This window comes from Podarcis erhardii, assembly GCF_964252035.2.
Source record: "Podarcis erhardii genome assembly, chromosome: 5".
Lineage (NCBI taxonomy): Eukaryota > Metazoa > Chordata > Lepidosauria > Squamata > Lacertidae > Podarcis > Podarcis erhardii.
In genome coordinates, this window is record NC_138509.1 from 50197717 (window position 1) to 50221850 (window position 24134).

The 24134-nt window shown below is 38.7% G+C and overlaps 1 protein-coding gene across 3 annotated transcripts in view; it reads right to left on the reverse strand.

Moving 5' to 3' along the window:
- ATRNL1 (attractin like 1) overlaps nt 1-24134 on the reverse strand; it is a 514893-nt gene that overhangs the window by 222025 nt on the left and 268734 nt on the right. For all 3 annotated transcript variants that reach the window (XM_081863641.1, XM_081863642.1, XM_081863643.1), the window contains exon 26: nt 19249-19327. In XM_081863641.1, coding sequence (XP_081719767.1) covers nt 19249-19327 — 79 coding nt within the window. The remainder of the gene's footprint in view (nt 1-19248; nt 19328-24134) is intronic.

Consider the following 24134-nt stretch of genomic DNA (forward strand, 5'->3'; position numbering starts at 1 on the left):
CACAAGTGTCTGCAAGATCAGCCCTAGGCATATAACAGAGGAATAATAATTAGCAAAGCAGAGGGAGCTGGATAAGAGCCAGCAGACAAAAGGAGATTGGCAGAGTTACTCAAAAGCAAATACAATTTTAAAATACTTCCGAAAGCTTGGATGAAACCAGGATCTAGCATCATATGAAGAGGATATCTTAATTGCTCCCTTGTCCTTAATATCCCCAACACCTTGTTTCTTGTCATATCTGGCCAATTACAAAAAATAAAAATAAAAAATCTCAGAGCAAAACTGCAGCCTATACCACCCCTTTCACTGAATCATTAAATCAAGTGTTTACAAGTGTTTCTGCTGCAGAATTTTATCCTGTACTGTGCAGTAAATAGTTGTTGCTGAATGGGGATAATTTTCAAATTTGCTTGCAGTCAATTATGCCCCTCCCTTAGATGTCCTGTGAAGCCGAAGATTTTAGACTGTACAATCAGAACCCTATTTATTACCCGGGTGTCAACCAGAGGTATCAACTACATCTGCCTACTTGACCTAAGCATCTTTGAGTTGCTCAAAACCTGTCCCCTTCCTTACCCCCAGCACAAAGATGTGCCCCCTCCAGAAGGCAGAGAACAGAGATTTTAAATGGAAGTATTTAAACAAAAGTACTATTTTCATTATTCTGTAAAAATTACAATCCACTTTATAACAACTAGCTACATCGGCTGTAGCAGTGCACATTTTTGTTTTAATTGTCAAAATACTGACTGATTTCAGATAATGTATGAATATTGGCAAGCAGTTTATCACATAGGAAATGTGGGGAAGTTTGTTCATTTCTTATACATATAATAAAGCAGTGCAATACAGATGTGTCACTAGTTTTGAAGTACTACATGGTTCCCAGCCTCCAGATACTGGCTTGTATGTTTTCTGTTGAATGAAATTATTTCTACCTATCTTTCCATATGTTAGTACAGCCTTTTGTCAACATTTCCTGTTTCTTTGTTTATTGAAATACTGTTTTGTGCTCACAAAATAGTTAATATGCACTGAGATAGTATGCAATATGATAAGCTGGTCATCTATATTAGGTCCACCTACTTATACAAGACTCAATTTTGCTTCTGTATTAAAAACATCAATACTGTATTACTAGTAACTTTAGAATCTTTAGAACTCTGGAAGATTAATTAATTAATTAAACACACACACACCACTTCATGTGGGTGAAATATAAGTAATTGGGGGAGAACTGGGTCCAAACTAACAAAATGAATTTCAACAGGGACAAATGTAAGGTTCTACACTCAGGCAGGAAGAACCAGTTGCACAAATATAAGATGGAGGACATTGTACCCAGTTTTGGGCACCCGAATTTAAGAAGAGAAGATGGAACATGTGTAGAAGGGGGTAACCAACAGTTTTCTGTTGACACTCCCTTTGTTCTATGTGCACTTTGTGATAGGGAATTTCATTAGCGCAAGCAGTTTCTGAGTTCTGGGCGCATACTGCATCTAAGATTTTAGATTAGAACTGCAGAGTGGAAGGAAAGGACGGCCTCTTTCTGCCTCCCCACTTCCAGCTATTCTCTGAAGACTGGAGAAGTGACCCTCTTAAGAATATTAGGGGGGTGGACAGGGGAAGGACTAGACCATGTGAAAAATGAACAGAATATTTAGCTGCAGTTATTTCATTTTCACCTTTGTATTCTTGTTATAAAAAGTATGCCTAGACATTCCGCTGTTGCGCCCATAACCTAGGTTTAAGGTGTCATTTAACACCTAGCTTTCATATCTCAGTTTTTTGCACTGGCAATCAAGATGATACAAGGGTCTGGAAACCAAGCTTTATGAGGAACAGTTGAGGGATATGGGTATGTTTACACTGAATAAGAGGTGACTGAGAGGAAATATGATAGCCATCTTCACATATCTAAAGGGCTGTCACACTGAAGATGGAGCAAGCTTGTTCTTTTCTGCTCCAGAGAGTAGGACCTGAACCAATGGCTTCAAGTTAGAACAATGGAGATTCTGACTAAACATCAGGAATGGCAAGAGCTGTTTGACCATTCAAAGTGTTGGTGCTGCCCTATACAACCTCGGCCCAGTATACCTGATGGAGCATCTCCATTGCCATCATTCAGCCCCGACACTGAGGTCTAGTGCCAAGGGCCTTCTGCCGGTTTCCTCACTGTGAGAAGTGAGGTTAGGGGACCAGGCAGAGGGCCTTCTTGGTAGTGGCACCCACCCTGTGGAATGCTGTCCCATCAGATGTCAAGGAAATAAACAACTATCTGACTTTTAGAAGACATCTGAAGGCAGCCCTGTTTAGGGAAGTTTTTAATGTTTGAAGTTTTATTCTCTTTTTAATGTTCTCTTGAAAGCCGCCCATAGTGGCTGGTGAAACCCAGCCAGATGGGTGGGGCAGAAATAAATTTATTATTATTATTATTATTATTATTATTATTATTATTATTATTATTATTAACAGTGGAACAGACTCCCTCGAAAGGTGGAGGCTTTAGTTGAGATCCCTGCATTACAGGGGGTTGGACTAGATGATCCTCGTGATGATACTATGACAAATTTGATTTGTATGCATGTGTCAAATAGAAGAAAGAAAGAAAGAAAGAAAGAGGCGTGCTAGAATTGCACCAGTATCTTAAGTCATTGGAATTTACACTGTGAACTCATTTTGGTTCATCTTTTGAGGCAGTTTTATTTTGGCATGCAAGACTTTTTTTACTGCTCAAAAATACTGTGACAATATGCCATGTTAAGTCTGTCTGTCTCATAAACATCCACTTGAAGTGCACAACAAACAAATAAAACACTTTATTTTTATTGCAGCATTAATTAAAACATTTAAATGAGAACAGTGTTTATGCTCTTATGAAATCAAGGTTATATAGTGATGAAGTTTATGGGATTACATGCAACAACCATGAAAGATTCAATGCTAGCCAAACAATCAGACAACACTTTGCCAATGTGGTGAAAAGAAGGAGTGTTAATATCCGTAAGAGATCTTCACTGCCAGTTCCTACAATCTGGTTAATGGAAAATAAAACCACTTAAAACTTGGCTCATACAGTATTGGCATGGGGTGGGGGGTAGGTTTAATGGGCAAAGGCTCTTAACCATGCAAAAATTTGCATTGCAAATAGTTGCTTCCAAGCTCAAGCTCTCCATTTTTCCACTGTTTGTGAGGAATTGAACAAAAGCACATTTAGTGAGGTAAAAACACGCTTGAGCAGAAATTCCAGCTCAACTAGCGCCAAGCAAGGTGTTTTTGTATAATGGAATAAACATGCATATCAAGTGTAAAAAGAGTCAAAGCAACATCCTTCCCAGATAATAACAGCCATTTTAGCCGAACAGATGGCCAGGTGGCGATATAATGCTTTGTTAACTTTGTAGCAAGGACATAAAATGGATTCCCCCCCGCCCTCACTTTATCATCATTGAAAATAAAAGGGGAAGTTGAAGAGAAAAGCATACCCTTAGAGCTGTTTATAATTCATCTGCTGGGTAAGATTGTTCCTTTTGCACAAATCTCTCATAAACTTTAAAAACTTTATGAGAATCTACTTATAAGACTTCTTTTTCCATTAACCTCTTGTTGGAGGCATTAACAATTCTATATAACAGAAAATGGCAAGGCTGAAGTACAAATAAACATTTAGATAATATTTCTAGTGTCATTCCCCCAAAATGGCATACAACACATTGTTTTATTGCAGTGCTTTCTTGCCGAGTTAAGGGTTTTTGTGTCAATATAATGGAGAGAATGGTGTTGGTCCAGTTAGAGAGTTTGAGTAACCTCTTCCTTTCAGGCATTACAGGAGTTTTCAATAGAGTTTGGATGAGAAACTATTTTTTTCTGAGGGAAAGCGCCTCTTCAATGGTGGTCCCCTTTTCCTCTACAGTACGTGTCTAGTGCCGACACTGTTTACCTTTTCATTTCAATTAAAAACACATTTCTTTGCCCAGGTTTATGGAGGGAATGAGGTCACTCCACAGACTAAAAATTCCTCATGGTGACTCAGCAAGCTTTTAAATAAAATTAAGCTTATTAATTTTGGGAAACCACTGAGAGCACCTCTCTATATCATGTGAATGTTGCATAGATGAAAAAACTACTTGGCTGCACTTGGTCCATCACAGGTATTGTGATGAGATATGGAGTTCCCCTAGGTATGCAAGTTTAAAGTAATTTAGTGCTTTATAGGTCAAATGCAGTACCTTGTATCATTCCCAGAAGCCTTGGCATTATGTGTGCATTGGCATTTAAGCACTGGCATAATGTGGTCTGACAAGCTGCCACTAACAAAACTCTCCAAAGAATCTTCAGATGCATCTATACTCTGATAGACCAACCTGGAGGGCCTATCATCAGATATGTTCCAGTGTTTTCTCTTGAGAAGTTCTCTACTCTACAAATAAACAAAAAATTATACTATCTACCAAGTAGCTTTCAAGTTTAAAATGACCTAAGCCCCAAATTGTTTTTCGGCACGGGCTAATCCTGTGTTTCTTGTCATCAAATGAAAAGGGAAATGTCATTAACAACTGAAGGTACAGTGTTTTGTGTCACAAAATGTTTCAAACTAGTATATACATAAATGTCAAATGCACATGAATCCTACAGTTTATAAAAATCACCCTAATTCACTGTGAAATCCCTACAACATAGGTGTCAGGGAACTGCCATCGGAGCCAAGGGTGGTGGTAAGGCTCCCCAATGATGCTGGAGAGGGAACCAGCAAGGAGAGAGGGAGAGCTTCCGCTGGGGAAGGAAATAGACGTGACGCCAGGGAGAAAGAGGGGGCTGAGGGAGCTTCGGAGGAAAGGCTCCGGGACTGTTCCAGCGAGACCAGCGGGGAGAGCACAGGACCTCCCCTTGGGACGCCCACTCTGCGCAGAAAGCTTCTGCGCAGGGAAGCTAGGCGACGACTTGGTGTCAAAGAACTTTTATGTTGGAGGAAATTCAGGAAACGCCCACTGACGGATTCTGCCAGTGATTGAGACAGTCACGGAGTACTGACTGTCCAGCCAGGGGAAAGTTTTAACCAAACTACTCAGCTTAGAGCAGTTTGCGCCTTACGCACAAGCAACCCCAAACCCCATTACAATAGGTAACTTTTAATTTGTCCTCTTTCAAATTGCTATGTAATGAGTTAAGATACAAAAGGTCTCTAGGGTTTACTAGACAACATATTTTAGAATATTTGCATCATACTGCATACTGTCAATCAGAAATAACATGGCACTAAATTAAGGAAGAGTACTGGGAATTCTTTGCCTTTTAAAAAAAGGCAATTTTGCATGCTTTTTAAAAACTTAACAAAAAACTCTATGCTCTGCAGAACAGAATTTGATATGAGCAGTATGCTGCTTCAATTCATTACAATAAAAAAATGACAACAGACCTATGGTATTAACTATGCAATGGGTCTTGCAGATATTGCTTGTGATTTTGAGTTTATATTGTAAGCAATAGTATTATAGTTTTAAAAATGATTGCATTACCATGTTTTACACTGTATTTAGGAAACTACTGGTACGTACGGGAGATCTAAGGATATGCGCCAGGACTGCATAATAAATGCTCACAATTCCATCTTATTTCTCCAGCTTCTCTTCCACCACAATGCATTTCTATCCTTATTTCCCTCACCACTGTGTTTGCCAGAAAGAAAGAAAGAAAGAAAGAAAGAAAGAAAGAAAGAAAGAAAGAAAGAAAGAATCTACAAGAAGTAGCAGCAGAAAGCAATGCAAATGTAGAATTCAACAGAGCTTGAAACAAGAACTCTGTGAGTTATCAAAAGTCTTGTCCCTTGAATTACTGTATTCAATTAAACATGATATAGGCAATCCAATACAAAAGATCTCACATTTTGTTAACATTTTAAGCATTTTAAAATAGTGACCATTGAGAGAATAATTTGAATTGAGACCAGGAAGCTAGGGTAGGGGTAGGATCAACGTTTTCCTCTCAAACCTTTTGAAAGAGTCAATGTTTCAGAGGAAAGAATTTAGACAAACTGCAATATGTTGCACATGAGCAGCATGACCAGATAAGGGCAAATAGCACCTGGGAGTCAATCTTAATTGGAATAGCTGTGCATAAAAAAGACCACCCCACTCCCCGTGTAGTCATAGCCAATCTAAGTCCCCCAACCTCTCGCCAGCTGCTTTTAACTTTTCTGTTTGCATGCAAGATATGCTGTCATGTCTACTTTGACATGTACCATCCACATTTGTTCAGCCCACATCAAAAATAATGCAATAAAGCTGGAAAAGGTACAGAAAAGGCCTCAAATGGTCAAGCAGTTTGAACAGCTTATCCCTGTCAGATGCTAAAGAAAAAAGATGATTTAGGAGAGGTGTGATAAAGGTTTATAAGTTGAGCATTGTATGGAAAATCTGAAGAGAAAACTTTGCTCCTCCATAATTCTCAAACTTCTGGCTGTTCAATAAAATTGCCTGGATATGGGTTCAGGATAGCCAAACCAAAAGGAAGTGGTTTTTTTCACTCAACACATAATTCATTTATAAAATTCCCTGCCACAAGATGTGATGATGACTTTAAAGAGGGAATTGAACAAATCTGACCAGGATAAGTACATACCCTCCAATGAAAATAGGGACATCCTAAGGAAAAGTGGGAAATTCCAGGATCAAATCCGAAACCGGTATAGCTTCCCTAAATCAGGGACATCCTTGGAAAATAGAGACACTTTGAGGTCTGTAGGTCAGTCAGTGGCTATTGTCTAGGAAAGCTAAATAAATAAATTTCAGGTTCAAAGGTACTATCCCCCTGAATACTGGCTGCTGGGGAGCTGCTGACTGCTGGACCAGGTGGACCATTGGTCTGATCTTGCCAAACTCTTATTTTCTGATAGGTAGCTCTTGTGGGTAGGATGAGGAATACACAAGTACAGAGAAAGAATCCAGTAGTTACCCTCTTATCTTTATTATCATAACAAAAGTTTGAAGGTAGATCTTTGGTGGCTACTCTTGATCATGAAGTATCATTTCTGAGAAAGGCCTTAAAAACGTCCAGCTTTGGAAAACCAGGTACAAAATTAACTCAAAAGTTCTGTTACTGTAATTCTAAGACTTGTAGGAGGATACCTATTTTAAAAATTAAACACCAAATTAAGAACCAAATGAGGTAATAATTTCTTTTTCGTGTTTCCCTTTTAATTGCGTACACTCAAAAATAATCAGGGGTCTTTGTTCTCTGGATCCTCAACAAAACATTTGTAAATTATGTTAAGAGCAAAAGGACCAAACATGTCTTTGAGAGAGGCTTAACTAGACACTCATTATTGTTTTCCTTAGCTCAAGTCACTGTAACAAAGTTTGTAAGGTTGGAATTGATAAATATGGGGCTTGAAAGGGAAAATGTGGGTGCTGGGCTGGGGAGAAGGGATAACATTTGCTCACCTTGTTCACCATTTAGTCTGACCTGACTCCAATCTTCCACTTTCAAAGCAGGCTTGTTTTATATAAAGTCACTGGCTATACCCTTTAATAAATCAACAAATTCCCCCTTTTGGTTGTGAAAGTAATATCTGATTCACATTCACAACAATACTGTGAGGTTTTCTCCCCAAAGGATGGCTCAATGAATATAGTAGTAATCTTCACAGCTGGTCAAAGTCCAGCACTTGCTGATTTGATACATATGATGACTTACTTCACATCATCAAGGGACTATTTTTCTGTTGTTTCTCATCTGTTATTTAGTCCTTTATTTCACCTAGGGAAATCTGGAAGTAGTAAAATCTAATGCACTGCATCCAGACTCAAACATACTTAGAATGGACCCATTGAAATTAATAGGACTTGCATTAGTGTCTAACTTAAATCCGATTCATTCCAATGAGTCTACTTTAAGCATGACTATGTCTGGAAATAATACAGTATTTTTAATACCCAAAGTGTTTATATTTCAGGTATAAGAAACGGTTGAAAAAAATGATCAGTTTACATCATCTGAGGCCCTTCTTCGTGTGCCTCCTCCTCGAGATTTCCGGAGGATGGCAACATGAGAACGGGCCTTCTCTGCAGTGGCTCCCCTTCTGTGGAATGCTCTCCCCAGGGAAGTTTGCCTGGCGCCTTCATTATACACCTTTAGGTACCAGGGAAAAGTGTTCCTTTTTAACCAGGCCTTTGGTTGATCTGGTTTACATCCTATGCCCTTTTAAAATGGGAGGGGGGGGGTTATTGGCTTGCTGTTTTTATTTTGATTATGTACTTTGTAGTTTGATTTTACTCTGTGAACCGCCCTGAAACCTCCGGGTACAGGGTGGTATATAAATTCAATAATAATAATAATTTGTATTTAGTCCTGAGTTAGCTAGTTAGCTAGTTTATTTCTTACTCCCCACAAAATGTCTCAGCTTGAAGGAAGAATACTTCAGCTTGCTGGCTTTGCTTGAAATTCTTATTAATCCATTACATTTGTTTTCTTTATTTAAGTCATATATTACAGAATGCCTTTTCTATTTCTGCGCTGCTTCACCATTATGGCAACTATACCAATAATGACAGAAACAGCTTCTTAAATTAAAAACATTAATAAAAGCATGGCTTGTAGAAATTGTAAAATTAATGCTGTACATAAATAACAAACCCAAGATCTGATTAGCTATCCTTTTTCTTTTTTTTGCTGTCCCTTAGTTCAGAATACTACTGCAGCAAACTAAATTGTCACAGAGAATTAAAAAAAAGTGTGAGTGTGCAGACAAATGATAATGTTTCATGGTACTATCTGTCCTTCAGTTGTGGATTTCTAGGTATAAATTGTAAAATGAAATCATGAGTCTATCAATATATCAGATTTCTCACTAATCACTTTCTGTGGAACTGCCATGCTTTGTTCACTCTCACATATTTGATGCTGTTAGTCCATTGCATTCCGATAAGCCTATGTTTTTTCAAGCCTGATTTCTAGGAATTTGGTTTACGTGTGATAAAACACAATTGCAACATCATGCTGTTGAGTGAGGACAGGCAAAGCACTCTTAAGGCTCCCTACTGTTGTCATCAGAAGAGCTTTGCATTGTGTCTACCATGAGAGTTGCAGTTGGCAGTAACATGGGACAGGACCCTCTCAGTAACAATCACCAGCTATTTTTAAGACTAATTTCCTTTTTTCAGGCTTTCTGTTTTGATTACAGTATTGTTGCTGCATTGGATTTTTAGCTTTTACCTGTCGCTTTTAATTGCTCTTTTCGATTTTATTTGCTTTTATTCTGGGGCATAAGCCTCGGCAGTGTAATATGGAGGTCCTGGGCTGCCCAAAAAATGTCTTGCAAGGCAACAGATAAATTATTCATAGGGTTTACTCGCAAGCCCTTTCTCATGAATGAGTGTAACCGCAAGGCAGTGGAGGTTTCAGATCAGAGTTTTCTTTCTCCTAGATGAGCTACCTTCCCCTGCCCCTCATCTCAGCATATGCAGAAACCACCTTCTTGACCTTGGATCCACTATTGGTCTTGTCCTCTCAATCCACTGGAGCCTGCCTTCCCTTGCAGGGGACAGACAAGTCCCTAACTCTCTGATGATTTAAGACTCATAATTTTGGTCCTCTTCTAATGCTCTCTTCCAGAAAGAATAGGCACCCCGAAACACAGCTAACTTTTGAAAGTTACACTTCTCTGAATTCTGCAATGCTGTTCTACAGCCATATAAATGTGTACAAGAATGCTTATAATGAGTGTGTGAAGATAAGGTACAAAAATACATATGGGGGAAATTGCTTGCAAAAAATATGCTTATTATAATAAATGTGAAATGATGACAAATGTTTGTGAGCACTCTTTACAGTGTGGGGTGTTAAGGGAGGAGCAGTGCTCTTTCTGGGGTACTTTGTGTATTCCAAAGAGCTTACTATGTACTATTTAATATTTAATATTTATAGGAAACAGAAAGACAAAATCAGTGACACTCCTAACAGCATATTTACAGCCTTCTTTCACAGAGGAACTAAGCATTAACCTTGCCAAAGAAATCCTGAAGCATTTTTCTCATTTAAATTGGGATTTTCCCTAGCTTGCAATTGAGTATTATTGCAAATCTCTAAGTTGTATGAAAAACAACCAATTTCCTTATCTTACCATTAGTCCCACATAACTACAATCATATTATCTTCTCAGAAACTTGTATTAAATATGCAGGACACGCACTACATACAACAATAAATTGCTGCCAGCCATGATTATGTGTACCCGCATTTATACAAGTTATTTTATTGTTATCATAAATGCCAGCCATTCAACATCAAAGGCACCTTCAGTTGAGATTTAACAAACATCTATCTTAGAAAAGAAAACTGCAATTGCAATAATGGAGCATATTAAATATGTTCAGCAGAGCAAATGGAAATGAGACTAAATGGAAAACCTTGGTAAGTGACCAGTGGTATCAAAAGAACAAATGGAAATGAGACTAAATGGAAAACCTTGAGAAGTGACCACTGGTATCAAAAGAGCAAAAGCGTGTATGGGAACTGCAATCTAAAATATCATAATTTCACACTCCCCCACCCCCTTGCATGTGAAGAAAACTACTTTGCTACCCTTTGCCAGCTGGCTGAAGATCTTGGGAGAATGCAGCTTCCAACCATGCAAATTGTATTGGCAATTACCTTGTTTAATAAATAAACACAATATATAATATGATTTATGAGCAAGTGGTTCATTGTTTTGTTGATAAACTATTGAATACCTCTGTTCCAGCAAGTTAAGTTATTTATTAAATTCATGAGCCACCTATGCCAAAGCCTCTAGGCAACTTAGAATAAAATAATTAAAGATATTCAATATAAACAAATACAACCTTTCAAATTAATATGGCGTAGCCAGCCTTAACAAACGAACAAAAAAATTGCCTCCTCAAGGACAGACCAAAGAAACTCCATAAATGATGTTAAAGAATACTAATAAAAATGTAAAAATTGTTTAAGAATCTGAAAGAAAGAGGTGTTCCTTCAGGTACTGGTATCCCAAGCCATGCAAGGATTAATTCAGCAACCTGAATTGTTGCCTTCCCAGGGTTCAAGCAGAAGACACCAAGAAATGCATCAGCAAATGCCCCATACCATTTTCCTCGTAAATGGCACAATGTGAGTGAGAGAAACAGAGTGAAGTTGGATGTGTTTAAGACAACAAGGTAACAGAATATGGAACTGAGATTCCATGAGCACTGTCCTCAAGAGTCCCTTCTCTAGCTTCAACTTACTGCTTCACCCACCTATCTTCTGGTTTACAATGCGTTAAAACAAACTCTTCAAGAGAATTCAGGGTTTCCAAAGATCTGAACTAGGGATGTAGCTGAGCAGTTCCAATTTGGAAATGTTTGGAATTATGCATTGAACCCATACCATAACACAGTTTGTATTACAATTGTAGCTTCCCACAGAACATAGGCCCTCCTTAGTAGCTACCTCCTTGTGAAAATCAAATCCCCATAAATTCTCCTGCCTGAAAAGCTGTTCCTCTATCAAGGGCACAATCAAGGCCACAGCAAGCATCTTTCTCCCTATTGTTGCTGTCTTAAAGACTGAGCCAATTATGAAGCTGGAAAGCCAGAAGGGTTTGAAAACTATGCAGTGCATCAATCAGAGTGTCACATGTAAAAGTATCAGCCTGTAGGGCAGACTTCATTGGCCTGTGCTTTCTACAAGTCTGTTCTTTTTTGGCTCACACAGCTGAACTGGAGAAGCTATGTAGATGAGACCTTCAGGGACATGGTGCCCTGACCCCAGCCTGATAGATACTCCCCTCCTAGAAACAGGGATTCATCACTCCAAGAAAGTGTAAAGTGATCTTTTAGAAGGATCCCATTCCCTTCTAAAATGGATATTCATTTATATTCTGAGTACACTCTCCTAGGGGTTAGGAACAGAGATAGAGAAGGGATTGTGAGGGTGTCATGCCCCCAGGGAAACAGACTCAAAACTTTTCTTGAGTCCAAGTCCAAGTTACAGCATTGTAGGGTCTCCTAACAGTACTCGGGCTAGGCTTAGGGCCAGGAGAAATTCTAGGGAAGGCTGATCTTGAGGGCTCCCTGGTAGGAAGCAGCCTGCAGATCCTGAAAGAGTCTTGCAGAACTTATTGGTAGCTGTCACTCCTAGAGCACTTTTAGATGGCCTGGTTCATTCTAATTTGTTTCCCCGTAATTTTCCTTATCACAAGAAGCCTGATCTTTTAGGGAAGTGGGTTTGTCACACAAGAGATCAAAATCAGCTTTAATACTACAACCTGAATTTGCTGGTATGTGAATGAATCCCACTTGAAAACCAGGAACATCTGGAAGTGCCCTTACTCTTTTGAGAGAGATTCACCAGCCTTCTGGGAATGAGTTCTGTGGCTGGGATTTATGGGACTTCTATCTACTTCCTGCTCACCCCTGACAGCTTAGTATATTCGAATATAGTTCCTTTATGAGATTCTGCTTTGCATTTCTTCGCTAGCTGGCTGTATCCAAACCAATCTCAACTCTTTCCTTCCTTACCTGTGTCCTCACAGAACTGCTGCAGCTGTAAGTCATGGTACTGAGTTAAGTCTGCTGGCAGCAACTTGCATACATCCTATAGAGAGCTAGAGCAGTGCCCTCCTTGTTTTTCCTTAATTATTCTCCACTTATGAGAAGAAGCATCAATTCCCTTCTCTAAGTGCTGTGGGAATCCATCAGCCTTGCTACCCACAGCTGCCGCCAATCAAGCTTTGAAGGCCTCTTTGACCATAGTAGGAAGAAAACTTGTGCTAGCCATAACCCACTGGGAAAGGGAGTAGAGCCTGCCAGCTTTATCTCATGTACAGGATGGAATTCATCACCAGCAACTGCAAATGAAGCATCTATATGACTTCCCATGTAATGTCAGATCAAATTAACAATTTATTCTAAGTAGACATCCCCAAATAAAAGTATAGAAATGGTTTCATTGTGTTGATTACTTGTGTTTCAGCCGATTTACCTCTCTTGTTCACTATACTCAAACCAAAAGAACCAGCTCATTTTTCACAATTGACTGGTGCATAAATTGAATAGCACAGATAAAAAAATAATGGTCTGTTCAAATATTCATGATATTCCCTATAGTATCGTTCAACAGTCCTAAAATAACACTGCATCCATTTTAATTAGATTTTGCATTTCAAAGCATTCTTTCCACATACAGGCTGATTTTATATGTCTTATATCAATACTTGAAGATAAAAGAAAAGCCAAAGGTTATATGTAAATTATTAATTATAAATAGGAAAAAAGTATGGTTAATTTATCTTGGCATCCATGTTAAGCAAATAAGTAGCTGCTCAGAATAATGGCATTATAATAAATTATGGTCTACAGTGAAAATTTTAGTTCATGACAAAGATAAATAACATTCTATAGGATGCTGTGGGCTCATCAACATTTGGGCATCATTTAGCTGTTAAGCCAGTCCCCCCCCATTCAAATTGTTCCCCCCCCCTTTCCCCCCTTTTTAAAAAATCCCTGCTCAAGTATGTGCAAAAGCACACAGGCAAATCTGAGTGATCAAAAGAAAAATGTATATAAAAAGCTAAGCTCCTGACATGCCCCTACTATCCCACTGCAAAAGAAATTAAAGCAACTGTAAATCCTCAGCACACACTTTTCAGATTGCTGTCCAATATATCTGGTGTAGATTTTTTTATGTAGTTTGGTTGTACAGTTTTCTGGTTTTGTGCAAATCTGAGAGAATCAAAAGAAAAATGTATTCTTCTGTTCAGGAGCACACCAGAAATCATTACAGTGGTACCTCGGGTTACAGACGCTTCAGGTTACAGACACTTCAGGTTACAGACTCCGCTAACCCAGTAATAGTACCTTGGGTTAAGAACTTTGCTTCAGGATGAATACAGAAATCGTGCAGTGGTGGTGCAGCGGCAGCAGGAGGCCTCATTAGCTAAAGTGGTACCTCAGGTTAAGAACAGTTTCAGGTTAAGAACGGACCTCCAAAACGAATTAAGTTCTTAACCCGAGGTATCACTGTATAAGTACAGCTGAAAATGAAATGAAAGCAGTGAGGAAGTAGGGCAAATGGAAAGGAAGGTAGTAAAAAATGACATCTGATCCACCCACTGAAAAACACTGAAACAAATTGTATGTGAAGGCCAATTTGAGTAGTTTGAAATTTCCTCTAATTTACCAGATTATCCCTGTATCAGGTGAACCCAAATTTACACGTGAAAAGCATTGAGATTGGATTGTCATGTGGACTACACAAATTAAATGGGGCAGCTGCAAGCACACAGTTAAACATGGTGTTGGCAAACCCTATATTTGTAATATTTACCAGACTTATAAGTCATTCTCTATACACTCAAATGTGTTTACTTCACAGATGGCTTGCACCAGCATTTCATGAAATCAGTGGGCTCAGTTTGAATCTCTTGCTGGATCACAGCACAGCTTGCCAGGAAGGAATCATCATACAGTAGGGGCAGCTCAATGCTAAGTGGGTCCCTAGAGTCAATTGGCAGGGTAGCCAGGCCAGGACTTGGGGTCTCAGGGACAGCTCTGGCTGATTGCATATAGGCTGGGGGGGGGCACAGCTTGCTGTTGTGATGCTGCTTCCTACCAATGTATGTTCAGTATGTTAGCTATGATTATTTAATTAGACCTAATAAAATTACTCACAATTTGAATTCAAATAATGATTTTCAATTATTTGGAAACAACTTTGTGCTGCTCAAAGAATTAAAATACAAAAGAGTGGTTTGTGTATACAAAGAAAGAGTGGTTATTTAAACAACAAAAAAGTGGTTATTTAAAAGGACAAAGAAGGCATTGACAGGGATCCAAAGAGTTAGTCTAGATAGGGCTTGGGTGAACCCAGTGTTTGCTTTCCTTTCTGCCTGTCTTTGATAAGTAAATGCTCACTAAGCCACCTCATAAAAAGGTCTCGGTGTAAAAATCAGTTCCTGTGGAGTCACAAGCCCAAAGCCATCCTGGGTATAGAGAAGAGTCAGCAGTTATTTCGATCCCAGCTCCTGTCAGTGAAAATGTAACAAGCTACTGAATGTGAAACCTGAATCTCCATTTTGACCTGTATTTGCTTCTTACTAATAACCACATGACTAAAAAAAAGCTCCAACTATAATATTCAACGTCAATAACATCAAAGCCTACACTTTTGCATAGGAGACCTATAAAGAAGAAAGCATTCACTTATAATACCACCACTTAAAAGTCTCTTCACTAAAAAGCTGCTGAACCTCTGGCTAATTACTTGCCTCAACTTTTGCAATGGATGTATAAATGCCCAATTCCAACAGAATGTAAAATTGTCATTAATGAGGAAGCACAGGGCCATTGCATTTCAAAGCAGTTCTGTTTCAAGTACTGATGAGGGGGATTAGTTAATGCAGACCCTTAACAAAAATAATTCATAAACTAGAGATTGTTCACCTTTGAAGGCAGACATAATTTTGGTGACCAACTCCCAATGTTACCTCTGGAGAGCAGAACACCAGGAACAATGCTAGTATTAATTCCACGGATACTTCCCATATACAAAATATTTTGTTCATAAAAATGGAAATAACATTTACTTGCGAAAAATATTTAATTATGTGAACAGGGTGAGGAACTTTAGGCTCACTATACAGCCCTCAAGACTCTTTCAAGACCACAACTCTCACCAGTTTTGCTCCATTCCCTCCTCAAGTGATTTACAATGCCTTCTACACCATTCAGCCTAAGAACCTGCCCAGCACTGTAGAAAGACATGAAGGAAATGGGCTTGGAGCATATAGCAACCAGAAGCAGGATGTAGCAGCAATTACAGTGCTTTTGGGGCATTGTGCCTTAACATGAAATGCAAATGAGGGCCCCTGACTGTGAGAAAGCTTTCAAGCATGTCCAACTGTGAAGATTCTGCTATTCACAGGCACCAATGATAAGCTTAATATAGCTTCTAGTTTGGCTCATGAGACCTTACATCTGCACACAGTGCCTGAGACAGGCACAGCCCATCCTTCAAATGAAGTTGCAAGAAAATAGACTGCCCTCTGGTCCACTCCTTGGGCATTAAAGGTGGGTCTTGCATGCGCACCCTACCTCAGTAATGGCAGACTTTCCCTCCCACTTACCCTCTATTGTAAACCTCTGACTCCTCTGCAGAAATGAGTCTGTTGACCAATGACGTTGATATAGACTGTTGCTCATTTTAGGGCTGGGAGGAATTTTGCCTACATGCAAACTGGCTTTAATTATGGGGAGTTTCCACCTACCTCATAACAATCATCACAACTTATCTAGATGGGAGAGGCACTGGCTGGGTCCTTAGGAGGAAGAGACACTCTACCCATCCCATATGTATGGGAATTCCCTTAAGTGACCCTGGAGGGTAGCATTCTCTGTCCAGAAGCCCAGCTTGGGGGCTGAAGGACCAGAGCATCCCCTACCAGTGGCTGAATGGGGCCTACCAGAAATGGTTTGTACCATGAGGAACCCCAGCATCAGCCAACCCCTGTCTTTTAGTGAACAACATATCAGCCAGTAAGTGGGCTGGTTGATTAATGGATATATGACCAATGCCTACACCAAATCTATTCTGCTGTAATCAATAAAGTTGTGGCCCAATTTCAATCCAACACCTGGCTATATGTTGTTATTTGCTGCATGCACCCCCACCTACAGCTTCACTGGACTTGGCCTACAAAGAAGTAAGCACCTCTGAACATAATGGAACTAACTTCCATGAACACATGCATAGAAAAACATGATGTAAATTTGCTAAACTTAAGTCCATTTTAAAATCAGTGAAACTTGGGTTCCTTTTAATAGAATATGAACTGAATCCAACCATTCAGGATTAGTAAACACTTGGACACAATCATTATTCAAATCTCTGACATGTATTTAACCATAAATAGCAAGACAACATGATATTAACAATGTTTACAGGTACTTAAAAAAATATATCCAATTTCTCTATTGGCAGAAAAACTGTTTAGATTGGAATAATTGACAGAGGTTGTGTTTTAGTTCTCTGTCATATTAATTCTAACCAAATATATTAAGTCATGCTTCATAAGTGATTTGTGTATAAGCATGGATAAAATTAATGGTTTGTTCAAATAATCAGAATATTCGCTCTGGTATTTTTTGCTGTGCCTTAATTTAAGATTAAATTAGTTTTAATTAGCTTTTGCATTTCAAACCATTCTCCTCACACATAGTATAATATTATGTGACTTATGTTGTATGCAGTTACATGCAAAGAAAGTCCAGAGCAGGAGCACTTTATTATGAAGAGCCTCGACTCATGAGTAGGAGCTCCCATGTTGGACTTTCTCTGTATACAACTGTGTGCAATGCATAGATGTTGAAAGAAGGAAATGTGATGTCAAGGGAGGAGCAAAAGACACAGTCCAGCTCTACACTCTTTAATGTGTTCCTCATGTGTAGAGCATATAGGCTACAATCTTCAGTTTGTAGATATAAAAGGATGCCCTTTTTACGTAAAAGGTTGACACATGCAAGTCTGTATCATTCTGCTTTGCATTTAAGCACAAAAGGAATGTGTACATGAAAGAGTTTTCAAAACATGTTTCATACCTAATATTTTCAGAGTGCATGAGTGCTATGTTTTGTGGAAAGTGTAACAAACAACAGTACAATGGAAGTCTCAACAGCTACATCATAGTTAAATCAATTTCTTTGCAATTAAATATTTTTCCTATGACTCTGGAATAGTATTCATTTTCCCACCTCCCAATTAAAATAACATTATAAATTGACCTAATTAAAGTAATTAAGATAATGGTCAGATGACATCATTATCGTTCTACAGTCAATAATGAGCTATTGGAGGATTTCAGGAAGGTTACAAAATATATCAGGCTATTTTAAGAAGCTAGCTAGCTAAGCAATAAATTGGGGTAACTTGAAGTAACTATTTAGAATCTGATAAGTAACTATTTGCACAATTTTATCCTAATGTTATATAATATTCAAAAGATATATCAATATTTAATTTCCATTAACCCCCCCTGCTTATGAATATTTATATATGAATTACTTGTATATTGGTGTGACACTATGCACCAGTGGAAAAGCACTTCTGTTCACACAAGGAATCTTCCTGAACCCCATCCTCATGAAGCTCACCGTGCCCCACCCCATGCCATTCCTCTGGAGAGGGCCTCAGGAATGGCTTTTGGAAGGCCAAAGTGGCTGCAGTGGATGAGATGAGTCAAGAAAGCATAATTTCATGAGCAGAGTTGTGCTCACAATTCCAACCCGATATCTCTTACTAATAAATGGACTGGATACACTTGCACAAGTATTTCTTTGTGTCCAAGTCATTATGTCTTAAAGTTTGACATGGAAGCTTTGACGGCTACAGGGGTGACATATTTCTAAGATCAGCTTAGCCGGTAAAACATTTATTCTTATCACAGTGATATTGAAGTTTCTCAGAGCAACAGTTTTAAATCACCATCTAATTTATTCAGTACTATTATACCGTCGTGCAAATGCTCATTGAGTCTTAAAAGATCCGACCCAATTTAAGCTGTGGATGCAAATGATGATTTTTTTATTTTTTATTTTAATCAAGCTGTGACCACAAAGTGTCCTCTTTTGCAGCAGCAGCTTGAACTGAAGCTATGGCTGTAAGTGCAAAGAAAGAATCAAGACTGCCATCTAAATGTACTTCAGATTCTTATTTTCAAGCTGAATACAGCAGGCACCATAACAGAACTGAGCATCACTTCATGTATACTAAACCAGGAAGAGGGAGAGGTGGGGCAAATCCAAAGCTATGTTTGCTTTTTAAAGTTAGGTGCTCCTACCTGCCCTCCAAACAAGCCAAGAAAAAGGGGCAAAATATCCAGGTGCACATGTAGAAAGAGCAGTTGTGGACAGAGTACACCAAATATATGAAAACAGGGCAAATATCGAACTAATCTGACCTTGGCCAACTTTGAAAAATTGCAGCTAACCCTTAACAGATATTTTTGATTTATTGCTTACAAAGGGGATGTAAAAAAGTAGCAGCACAGTTTTTTCACAGGTCAAACTTGTAGTAAACTAGCCACGTTTATCCAAGCAAAGAAAGTAGATTATCCTGTACTGCCTGAATATGGCAAGAAAAAAATGTTATGTGTGAAAAGATTTTGCTTAATTTCCCAAGTGTGACAAGCAGGTTGCATGTTCACCTGCAGCTCTGAGACAAAAAAAACCATCATAGTAATTCCAGTGTTACTGATACCTCTCTTCGTCGAGAAGCCCAGCAGGTTTGTTTGATTTTCCAGACCACGGCAGCGACCAACAACAACGACAAGAAACAGCTGCAAAAGTAAAACATGAAAAATGAATGAGAGACTAGAGTGTTTTTGCACAACCCTTTCTGAAAAGCATTGACATTTGATGGCATGAAGGCAATAAGACTGGAGAGCATATTCTAACAAAGGCGAACTAGCAACGAAACAAAAACATAGTCCACCAATCCCTAGTTCTCTTGGTGTCTGATAACAAATGCCACTTATCCAATATGCATATCCAGAAGCTGTAATTTGGTCAAATATTACGGTGGTCAACAGCACAGCAAAAACTTGCATTTATTTACTGGCAGATTTTCTGCTTTGCTTTCCATCACTACAAATGACCAAGGAAGTTTACAACAATAATAAATCACAACCATTTTGTACTGAAACCAAAGTTGAGGGAAAGTGCCTTCTTACCATGCACTCCTGACAACTAATTTTTATCCCCACTGAAACTTTTGGGGAAATATTCAAGGACATTTTGTATTTATTTATGGCATTGCATATGCCACCACCCTTTATAACTAAAAATCCTAAGGCAGTTTGCAACGTAAATAAAACAAAAGCAGTTTTTCAGAGAAAGCTAAATAAAGGGAAATTGCAATGGGGCAAATCAAGGGGAGGGACCTTTCCCACCACCAGCAAGTCAAGCCTGATTCTTAGAAAACTGCTGTTACAGAGAATCACAAAGTTCTCACAGAGAGAAAAGAGTCAGATGTTCATATGCCATAGACTTTTAAGCTATTACTGTCTCACTTGGGGTTGATTATTGGATTCCCCAACACCAAAATACTTTTAAAAGTACAGTAGATAAATATCAACAGTGAAATTAAGTTTGCATTAATATAAAAAGTTGGTTTTGTTCTTAGGCTCCCAATGCTTTCATGCTTTTGAGTTCCTGTAGTTTCACAGTATTCAGGGGTTTTAGATGGTCAAGATATTAATTTCTTAGATTGCTTGGGTTGGTAAATCAAGCAATACTAGTTTTTTCAGTGCACTGTGTGAAATGCTGTGAACAGCATTTAAAATAAAATTGTTCTGTTACACTTCTGTAGAGAACAGCACTTCAGCAAAACCAGTTTTCATAGAACTGCAATAAGCATTCTCTGATGAAAACAGGGATGTCCTAATGAAAAGCGGGACATTCTGGGATCAAATCAGAAACTGGGACAGCATCTGTAAATCCGGGACTGGCCCTGGAAAATAGGGACACTTGGAGGGGCTCTGAATTACATTCACAAGTAATGTAATTTCCTTAAATATGGATGCCAAAATTCTGCTAGAGAATATAAATCCCATGGCTCACATTTTGGAATTGCACACCAACTTGCAATTAAAGCAGTATCCCTAATACTATTGTATGTGAGCGCTTCTGGTCATGCATAGAGATTCCAACACACCACAGGAATTTATTACTTAACTATAGGGTGTTAGATGGGACTGAAAAAAACTTTTCTTATTGTTGTTAAAATGATTCATTATAAAGCCAGCCTATAGGTGGTAGTCCACTAGGCTTTACTCAGAGTAGACCCATTGAATTAACAACTGTTTTGAGTTAATGAATGCTTTTGTTTGTTACTATGTTGTGCATTTTTGCATTTTTATATTGCAAACCACCCTGTGATCCTTGGATGAAGGGCAGAATATAAATTTAATAAATAAAAATAATAAATATGACCATGATCCATTAATTTCAACAGGCAAACTCAGAGTACAACTTATTTGAATGAACCTTTTATCTGTATCTGCATGCTGTGCTTTATTGTTAAAACCACATTTACAATAAATACTTTCTTTTTCTATAATCTATGTCTTACATACTTCTAGCCTGGGAGGATTCAGCTATGCACACTGGACAGTGCTTTGTTTGACTCCACCTAAGGATTATTTGGGGAGAGAGTGTTTTGGCAACCACGTGGGTGATGGTTTCACAGAGGGATTCCCAAATACACATGCCTATCATTCACCATCTTAACATTAATGCCATAGACTGTTGTGTTTCTCTTGCACCTTCTGACTGAGATTGACAGACTCTCTCCCTGCTGAAGTTCCAGCACTAGATGAAGACTTTCCTATTTCAGCAAACATTTTGAAGCCATCTTCTGTTTTATGATAAATTTTAACTGTTCACATTATCTGTATTTTATGTACACAGCTTAAAAATCTTGGACATTAAGCAGTATACAAATGCCTTAAACAAATAAAATAAAGAAGTGACAGGATGCTTTATTTGCAAGCAATAGAAGTGATGAAGATAGTTTCAACCTATCATCCATTGAAACAAATGCTGAAACTCGCATTGATTATATTTTATGTTTCTCACTAGAATACATTCAGAATAGCACATGTATCATTCAATGCACAAAACTGCAGCAAACCATCAGAATACTTAATAATAAGCACATTAGTTAACAATTTGGTGCTGCCATTTCCTGATCAAAAGCAAAAGTCTTCAATCATTGGTTTCCCTTTTTAGTTTACTATATGTGCTTTCAAAGCATTTCATAACTATCATGACAGCATATTCTGCTCTGGTATGCTAATGAGGGGTAAAAAAACAAGATATATGGTAGAACTCTATTCATTATCACTATATTTCCTCAGCAGACAACATACAGTATTGTTACTCAAGGCTGTAATGAATTCCAGCTGTTATAGATCACTTGCCCATTGTAACTGAATTAGTATTCATGTTTAATTATGCCAATTTAAAATATTTATGTGCCAGTACAGACACAGACACACTTCACAACAATTATTTGTATAAATATACTTGAGTAATGAACATCACAAATTCAGGAAAGGTCAGATAAAATACAAACAGAAAATCACATGTCCTAACATTAACCTATAAGCCTTTTTATTTGGAAAATATTTTTTATTCATGAATGGCTCCATATCTTTCCATGCATAAAATATTTCACATGCTTCCAAGGCTTTTTGTATTAGTTTGATGAATGTATAACTTTATTTTCAAACAATTTTTTTATACATTCCATTCTAATTGATTTATATAGAAATATCAAAACAACTGCAACTTAGAGGACATTATGTTGAAGGCTTGGTGCTAGTATAAACTTCAGTAAAACTGAGTGGCAGAGATACTACTTTCTCAATTTATCTGTATACAAGTATTGCTGTAAAATGTATTAGAGATAATAAAGCTGTTAGATGATCTTGGATTTGTTACTCATTCAGCCTCATTTTGACTTTGTTGTGAATGCTAACCTGGATCAGGATTATAAAAATACTTAATATATGAAAAGCGCTCTAATGTGATTAAATAATTATCATAAACTAGCTTATCCTTGCTGTGAAAACAACAGCAGCAGCTGCAATCTGAACTTCCTAATCTGTTTGTAACTTGCATGCATGCAAAGGGATTCTATGTGAAAGGATAAGAAAGGATATTTCACCTCACAAACATTCTTAATTGATTCTCATTTATTTTATGCTTGGATTTTCTGGAGCTGGGAATGTGAAGAATCTTGGAGGGACTGGTTGATGACAGAAGCAGAGTGAGTGAATCACAGCTACTGGTAGTAGTTTGGAAGCAGATTATATCATGACTGATGTGTAAAGTACTGGAAGTCAAAATCCCAGGAACGTAACATCGTTATCTCACTGCTGGCTAAGAAAAGATGCTTCTGCTACAATAGCCAAGGGAATGAACTAATTCTGAAACAATTTTCAGCTGCTTAAAAGGTCTCCTCCTCTTATTGGTAGATCAGATTCCATGCACCTGCTTTCCAAAACTCAACATCTCATTCAAGTCTTAATGTGGAACCAGCATACAAACAGCTGGTCAATACCTCTCCTTTCAACATAGCTGAGCTGTTAAGGTACAGAAACACCTACTTCATAAAAATGAAATGCTGTGTGGGCCATGCAGCTTAATTAAATTATAGGACCAACTCAAATCATAATTATCAGCAACAAGATCTAATAGAATCTGCAACCACAGTATAGATTACCTGAGCATGATATCACATTTCACAACTGAATGAGTAGGACTGTCATGAACTGGCAGGGCAACAGAAGAGAAGGAAGATGATCCTGGTGAAGGGTGTTGCTGGGACTGGGACTGGGAAGGAGAGGTTGGTGTAGGAAGTACTCACGAGGTGATGGAGGATGGCAAGGGGATGGGGGCCAGTGCACAGGAAACAGAACAGAAGGACCCACGGTGGGCTCTGAGAGATAGAGAGGAGCTGGAGGGATGTTCTAGGAGGCAGAGGCTGAGGCAGGCAGGAGCCCACAGCCCAGCTCACTAGCTGACCGGGGGGGGGGGGTATTGCTAGCTATGGAAGGTGGTGTGTGATTTCTCAGGTGGAGTAGGCTCAGAAGAGGTGTGGGTTGCATGCTTCAACTAGCCCAGATGTTGCAGTCAGCATGCAAAGTACAAAGTGGAAGCAGAACTAATGTCTGCTCAACTTCCCAGGTTGGTTGGACCATGGCTTGGATGTTCTAGGGAGCTCTTTGAGACTATGCATGTGTGGGACTGACCTCCAGGTGCCCTGACCCCTGGATCAGCTGCAGAGATGGGAACCAGGCTTGATTGGACCATGGACTTTGCCCTGCCAGACTGTGCACTAGTATCTACTGTGGGATTGTGCACTCCAGAGGGACTTGCTACCAGGTGGCTCAGGACAAGGACAAATAGAATGGTGATATGAAGCACATATGTAGTTACTGTGTTAATCATGGAGACTACACCATCTCCCTTCCTTGAAGTCAGGAGGAGGAGGCCTTGCAATTTCTGAGACTGTCTCTCTTGACATCCAAATAAATCTGGCCATATATCTAGACTCAACTCAGACCTAGGTCTACCAGG